Source organism: Rhinopithecus bieti, unplaced genomic scaffold (genome assembly GCF_001698545.2).
Source record: "Rhinopithecus bieti isolate Rb0 unplaced genomic scaffold, ASM169854v2 scaffold_17701, whole genome shotgun sequence".
Classification (NCBI taxonomy): Eukaryota; Metazoa; Chordata; class Mammalia; order Primates; family Cercopithecidae; genus Rhinopithecus; species Rhinopithecus bieti.
Genome location: NW_016808868.1, coordinates 367,756 through 375,936, shown reverse-complemented (window position 1 = coordinate 375,936; position 8,181 = coordinate 367,756). Strand labels below are relative to the sequence as shown.

At 39.9% G+C, this 8,181-nt stretch overlaps 1 protein-coding gene across 1 annotated transcript in view; it reads left to right on the top strand.

Annotated features, from left to right (window-relative positions):
- DMD (dystrophin) overlaps positions 1–8,181 on the top strand; it is a 153,022-nt gene that overhangs the window by 136,018 nt on the left and 8,823 nt on the right. Inside the window, exon 15 of the mRNA XM_017887669.1 lies at positions 1,684–1,776. Coding sequence (XP_017743158.1) covers positions 1,684–1,776 — 93 coding nt within the window. The remainder of the gene's footprint in view (positions 1–1,683; positions 1,777–8,181) is intronic.

Sequence of the window (8,181 nt, the reverse complement as noted above, 5' to 3'; positions counted from 1 at the left end):
GGGCTGATTTTGGCAGCGTTCCTAGGGGCAGGGACGGAAGGGGTGGGGGCCAGCCCTCGGCCCTGTGTCCCTCCCCTCCTCCCCTCAGCGCCACAGCATTTCGGTGTCATCCCCTTCCCTGCACGCGTCCTCATGAAAACCAAGTGCGGCTGGAGGGAGATGCCTGCACCCACTCCCGTGACCTTCCCGGCCAGCCTGGCTGCAGCGGCCTCTCCGCAGGCATCTTTCTGGTGCTGCCTCCTTGCCCCTCCCATCACCTGACGCTCATGCTCCTGAATCTTCACGCGTGTGCTCCGTGCAGCCACCTCACGGGCTCCCTGGGAACGGAGACAGTGTCTCACGTCAGTCAGAATGCTCTTCTCTGTCCACTGAATAGTCCAACACAGAATCATTCCTCTGTGATTTTTTTTTAATTTTTTTTATTTTTTTTTTGAGACGGAGTCTCGCTCTGTCGCCCAGGCTGGAGTGCAGTGGCCGGATCTCAGCTCACTGCAAGCTCCGCCTCCCGGGTTCACGCCATTCTCCTGCCTCAGCCTCCCGAGTAGCTGGGACTACAGGCGCCCGCCAGGTCGCCCGGCTAGTTTTTTGTATTTTTAGTAGAGACGGGGTTTCACCATGTTAGTCAGGATGGTCTTGATCTCCTGACCTCGTGATCCGCCCGTCTCGGCCTCCCAAAGTGCTGGGATTACAGGCTTGAGCCACCGCGCCCGGCCAATACTTATTTTATTACATAGAACAAAGTTTCACATTTGTTAATGGGGCACAAAAGAGAGTTTGTCAGTTTTACCTTTTTCCATTGACTTTTTTTTTTATTTTTTGTTTGTTTGTTTGTTTGTTTGTTTTAAATAGAGACAGAGTCTCACTGTGTTGCCCAGGCTGCTCTCAAATTCCTGACATCAAACAGTTCTCCCACCTCGGCTTCCCAAGGAGCTGGGATTACTGGCATGAGCGACCACATCCGGCCTGTTTTTTACTGAAGTATAATATTTGTACATATTTAGGGAGTACATGCGATATTTTGTTGCATACACAGAATGTTTAATGATCAAGTCAGGGTATGTAGAGTATTCATTATCTCATGTATTTATCATTTCTATGTGCGAGGCACATTTCAAGTAATTCTTCTAGTCAGCTTTTAAAAAGATACACAGTAGGCCGGGCGTGGTGGCTCACGCTTGTAATCCAAGCACTTTTGGGAGTCCGAGGTGGGCGGATCATGAGGTCAGGAGTTCGAAACCAGCCTGGCCAATATGGTGAAACCCTGTCTCTACTAAAATACAAAATTAGCTGGACGTGGTGGCACATGCCTGTAGTCCCAGCTACTCGGGAGGCTGAGGCAGAGGAATCGTTTGAACCTGGGAGGCAGAGGTTGCAGTGAGCCAAGATCGTGCCACTGCACTTCAGCCTGGGCAACAGAGCGAGACTCCATCTCAAAAAAAAAAAAAAAAAAAGAAATACAGTATTTTTTTTTTTCTCCAAGGGTAATGATATAGATAAACTACTGTATGGAATTCGTCCCTTTAAAGAATGATTTCCTAATTACTAAGCTTGAGGAGTTTTTTTTTGTTATTTATGAGCAAGTGAAATGAATTTATAATGGTGTTAAAATGTAATTATGACCCTTTTCTTTAATATGTTTTGTATAAATGTAATTTTCCATTATTTGTTTTTGCTTTTATTAAGGTGAGGAAGATGTTCTCAGTCCTCCCCAGGACACAAGCACAGGGTTGGAGGAGGTGATGGAGCAACTCAACAACTCCTTCCCTAGTTCAAGAGGTAAGCTCCAATACCTAGAGGGGACTCAGATTTGCTGGGATCAGGCCACTCGCTTCCCTACCCAACTGGTGTGTGTATTTCCATCTGGAAGCCAACATGCGGTATCAGAATGGCAATTTGGGTCCATGGTGAAAAGATTTGATTTGTAAGTGTGAATTTCTGGTGTAGAGTATTCTGAATTCAAATATCTGTGAAGTCAACATGTTTCCAGAAATAAGAATACCACCTTCTATTTGTCAAGTATTTTACTTGCTTCACACATTAGTCTGAAGAGTTAATTATGAGGTGCACTTTACTGAAGAACAATTATTATGTGACTTTTACAGATGAGGAAATTAATGCCCTGATAGTGCCTTTACCAGGGACTTATGGCTACTACGTGCTACAGCAAGGCCTAGAACATGCCTACTGATCAGTGGTGGTAGAGATTCTGACTTGCAATCTGATGCCCTTTATATTTAAAAATTGTATCTTACTCCATCATTTAAATATAGGGACAACTAAATCTTCATAGAGTAGTTGGTTATTATTTTTTACTTCAAGAGAGGGAATACAGGCTTAGCAAAGAAAGACATTAATATTTTCCTTTTCTTCATCACTTTGGCCTTGCGTATTTTGTTCCCATACAAAACAGCATTTTACTACACAGAATTTTCCCACTGGCTTGCATGAGCTTCAGATGTCTTGCTTCATCCAAGATGATATTTTGCTACTACTGTTCGTTTCTGGGGGCATTTATTTGGTTTATTGCCCTCACATAAAACAAAGTCACTGTCTCGCCTTCCTTCAACGAATAAAAAGGATGGTGGCAGTCGCCTGTGATCAAATAGAAGGAAAGCCTAGAGAAACAAAAGGGAGAAAACACAGGCTTTGTGGCCAGTGATTGGCACCTCTAATGGGCAGCCTGGGAGGGACAGGCAGCAGGAAATCTGGGCTGTTTGTTCCTCTCCATAAGGGCAATGAGGAGGGTGTATTGAGTAGTGTGTTTTCCTATCTTTTGTTCAGTGTCAGTTAACAATGGCCATTTCCTAGCTATTTGATGTGCAAGTAAACGTTGTGCAGTGCACATTAAAAGCAATAATGTTCTGGTAAAGCGTTGCTAAGGAACCGTCAGGGGAAGCTAATTTTAAATGTCTGCACCAGCCATCTTTTCACTGCTGAGCGCCACTGATGTGTTGATTTTAACAGATAAAAATCTTATCTGTCTTCCACCCACCTCCACATCCCCCACCACCACCCGCATCCCCATCCTGACTATCTTAGGTATCTCCTCCTTCTAGATGTCATAATTCATAATGAGAAGATCATACACAGGCTTGACAGAATCAAGTGCTTTCACCTTTCTCCTCATTACTGTGTCCTGCCCGCTTTTACTAGCACCTACTACGTACCAGTGGAGGTAGTAGGGATAAAAAGAAGAAATGACAAGTTCCTTGCCTTCAAGGTACTTACAGTCAATTGCGGATACAGAATTCCAAAGAAATTCAAATCACAATACAATCATTGATTACTGTATGATCCTGGCCCCTTGAACTGGTAGCTTGTTTACCTGCTTTGGAAAGTTGGTGGCTGCCCTGTTGGCACCCTGGGCATTTCTTCCACATCTAAACAAGAGGTCAGCAGAGACGAAGTTACAGCAAGGCTCATGACTCTGCTTCTTCATAGGCAGCCTTGACTTCCTAGACTCCTTTTTGTACCTGAGTCTCTGGTCCACCCTAATTAGCTGTAAGGTGAAATCCTTTGCACCATCTCCCTGCGTCCCACTTTTAGAGTCCTTAAAGCTAGATACCACATGGGTGTAGAAGAAGCTTCCTGGAAGACTAGAAGTATACTTCCTCTGATAAGGTATTTAGCAGTCAGTATCTCTGATGTTGATTTACTTACTTGTATGGAAACTTGGGAAACTCAATTCAGGCCACCTGGATAGTGTTTACTAAATTAGTGCTTACGGAAGAATTTCAGGCCTTAAGTGCTGATTTAAGTTCTCAAATGTGAGATAAGGAGGCCTTGTCCAATACCAATTCCATTAACTTAGGTTTCTGCTTATTCAGTGGTACCTTGTGGCCTGAGAGAATTAATTCACATTCTTAAAAAACAAAACAATTAAATAAACAAAAAACACAACGAGAGAGTAGCTAAGGTGTTGGAAAATCTGGCCGATCATTCTGTAATACTGTGATCTTGGCATTTCCTCATGTTTTGCTACTTTGAGCTAACTTAGCCTTTCTTACAGGCCTTTTCTCCCCAAATTCAAGTGGACAAGTTTCATTATTGTAAAATTAGGCTAATTATTGATGCACTCAAAAAAGTGGTTTTGGATGCTTTATTTCCAACTGAAAGCTTTTTTTTTTAAATTTTGAAAACAGCAGATGTGTGTGTATGTGTATACACACACACATATATAGTCAAGTTTGGCAGGAACATCTTACCAGTTGGTAGATGTGTTCGGCTGATATTAAGCAGAAAATCTTGAGAATCTTAACATCTTGGGATTACAAAGTCTCTCAAATGGAAGAGCCTTGAAAGGTCATTTTAACGTTTTTGACATCCAGGACAGCGACTTTTGACTCTGTTTTGATGGTTATCCATATCAGAGAAACATTTTACATCACAAACTGGGGTAAAGATACAAATTATACATGTGTTTATGTACACACATGTATATATACACCCACCATATGTACACATACACACGTTTACAGTCACATATGCATACAAAGATCAGAAACAAAAGTTTCATCAAGTGATGCCTTCCATACTACATACAATGCATGCTGTTTTTCCGTTTTATTTATTTAAAAACAAAATGTTGGTTGCAACCCACTAAATGGATTTTCTGAACCAGTGGTTTAAAATACTGATCTATCCGATCTCAGTTTTCTTGCCTAGGTGAATTATCTTTCAAAAAAATTTAAATTTTAAGATTTTGCCATGGAAGTTTCTGCCAAGACATTGCTAATGTCTCAGAGACCTTTATAGTTTTATTCTAACACTACCATCCATGCTCTCATTGTTGTGTTACAAAAAACAAAGTTCATGGTTGCCACAGCTGTTTTGGACAGCTGTTTGAGTAACTCAAAAGAGATGTGAGAGCCAGAGGTCTGACATTTAGTGGAAATGTGCTATTAAATACCACCTCATGGTTTACTTAACCCTGCTAGATAATTGCCCACAGAGGAAAAGCCATTTTTTAAAAAAACTTAAGCTTTTCATAAATATAAAGTATATAGATAGGTAAGCTATTGTGTACCTCAAATTTACAACTTTTCTGTTGCCCCTTGTCACAGAGTTGGACATGAAGGTGTCAGCTAACCTTTATCTTTTATTTTCACAAAGAGTACCCGGAAGCCAGGAAAAGTCAAGTGCCTTGTTTATGGCCATTCAGCAAGTTAAGTTAGGCTTCTAATCGTATCTTAATGGCTTTGCTAAACTGTTATCAAAATTAATAAAGGAGTTGCATGCTTCTCCGTTTAGTGATCAAACGATGGCCAACACTAACTATCCTGCATAATAGGCAATACAAGCAGCAGTATATTCAAGATATGAATGTGTGAACATGTAGCTTTGTGATGATATCTTTATGGTTGGTCTCTAGATGATATACTTAGTTGTTCACAAACACTTGGGTGATTTGAGTGGCTCAGTGTAACACTGAATATTAGCCAATTTCTCTCTAATCTATCTATCTCTAATCTCTTCCTTTGTAAGTATATGTGTAGAAGTTGAATTCTAGTGTAATAAGTCATTATCTACTATAAGGTACTTTCTAAAGCTCTGCCATTCTATAGGAAAACTACATGGGTAGAATAAACAAATGTAATTTAAAAAATAACCCCATTAAGTGATTTGTCCATAAGTCCCTGATCATTTAGCAGACTAACAAAGATATTTTTTTTTGTATGTGCACTGATGAAAGAAATGCTCTCCTAGTCAGCAGTATGGTATTAGGCTCTCTAAAATGTGGTACCACTTTATATAGATGAATGAATAATAGGAGCCAAGATAATAATCCAGAAAGCAGTTAGCAGTGCTACTATTTCTGCTGCCTATACAATCTCTTGCCTGCTGACCTGTGCCACATTATTTTTATCCCCACCAGCCCATGCCATCCTCTTTTTTTCATACCATCCCCTCTCAAGCCCACATACATTCTATCAAATACCCCTAAATTACCAACCCAACAGCTTTGTAAAACCTGCCATCTTTTAAAATTAAAATCTTATTCTGTGGTTCTTTTATGGAAGAGCAACATAAAGAACAAAGGCAGATAGAAATATCGTGTACCCTTTTTCAGGCACCGTTCTGTTTCCTATATGTTTCCACAAAGGATTAGAGCAGTTATCCCTTTAATCCAGGACTAGCAAACTACATACAGCCCATATGCCAAATCTGGCCCACTATCTGTTTTTATAAATAAAGTTTTATTGGAACATAGTCACACCCATTCATTTACATGTTGCCTGTAGTTGCTTTCTCATTACCAGGACAGAGTAGTTGCAGCAATGTTGAATAGTTGGTACAGAGACTGTGGGCTTGGAAAGTCTAAAATATTTACTCTCTGGCCCTTTATGGGGAAAATTTGCCAGTCCCTGCTTTACACTATTATTTTGTTGTCCATTCTGACTCATTACATGTATAGAGCCACAGGCTTCTGTGCTGATCAGCTTTCAGCTGAACAAGATTATTGAGCTGAAATTGAATTGATTTATACATGTATATTCATATTCACCAAAGAGCCTGCAAGTGTGGCCATTTGAATTTTTTTGACTTGTTAAATAACAGAAATCCTAAAAAGGGACTCATTCTTCCTTAAGTATTTTAAACAGCCAGTGAATTAATATAAAAGAGGCTAGAAGCATGCAGAAACAGTACTGTCCTGCAATTCATCTCTAAAATAATGAATTACAATCAATAATGTCAATTTTATACTGCCCAAGGAAATTAGACTTCTCTGGACCTGACCAAGCCCTTTATTTAGACTTAGAACTGCCCCAGCACACTTCCGTTTTGTCTTGATTCATTTCCTGACAACATATCACATTGCCAGATGGACACTGTAACTGAAGGTCTACGGAAACTCATTTCCAAAAAAAAAATATGTTTATAAAATAACACTTTTATCTAAAACTTTATTTATCAGTCAAGAACTTTTAAAAATGTTGTAACCAAGTAGTCTCTGTTTTGTCAGTGTAGAACTAGTCCTTATACGGTAGAAAATACCACTTGTTTTTAACTTTTTCTAAAGTGAAAAAAAAGGATCTTCCTTTTGTGATGTGTTAATGAGTACATGGCGACCCAAGTGATGAGGGAGGATTTTCAGTGATGAGGGAGGATTTTAGAAGAGATTAGAGTTAGCTTGGCTCTGGGAGGTCCATTTGCATACAATATGGTTTCTGAAGAAGGACCTGGAACATAACACAAGTCATTTGCTGCTACATATTAAGCAATAATCAATTGATACTGAGTTCTGAATATGGCTTAGTGTATAATTACTAAAGATATGTGACATTAAGCATTCTAAGAATCATCATTACATTCTGAAATACATAACCATAATTACATTCTAAATCACATGGCTTTCTAACAACTCTGTCCTTCCTAAAGATCTCAAGTTTTAAAAGTAGACCAAAGTTACGTGCCAAAACAAGTTACCCGCCTTTGGCATCCAAACTAAAGTGTGCCAGTGAAGGGCAAGTAACTTATAACACAGAAGGACTCTTGGTCATGATCCAACTACTACTTTACCAATTCACTTCAGCCAGTATTTATCAACTACCATTAGTGTCTATGTACAGTACAGGGTATTGGGGATAGAGAGGTGGATGAGCAACATGTGGACTCCGTCCTCAAGAGGCTTATAGTCTTACAGGGGAAGAGAATTGATTCTGCCACCAGACAGTATTATGAAACATAAAGATAGTTTTTTAAAAAAAACCTTGCTAAAGGAATCACAAAGAAGGGGTGAGTAATTCATACTGAGATTTCAGTCATCAAGGACAGAATGATGTTCTCCTCCCCAAATTATGGGAACATCATTTGGTATGGGTCTCCCACTAGTGACACCCACAGCTGAGGAGCTAGTACCCATTTTTCTCCCTCTTTTCCCTGGCTTGAAGAGCATCATAAATACCTGGCCCTTATGTGGTCAAGCTGAAAATCTGATACTCCTAAGAAATTGCTGAGTCATGTAGGAAATTCAGAAGGGAGAGGAGAAAGGGAGGGTTAAGAAAGAGAGGGAGAGAGGGAAGAAAAACTTAGAAACTATCTTTAAATGTATACTAGAAGTTTTGAACCCTAACCTTGAGTTTTGAAAGGTTTCTATTGGTATCGTAGCTCCACACTTCTTCATTCCAGACTAGTAGTTCTCAAATTGTTTCAGGGAGTTTTTTTTTTTGTTTTTTTTTT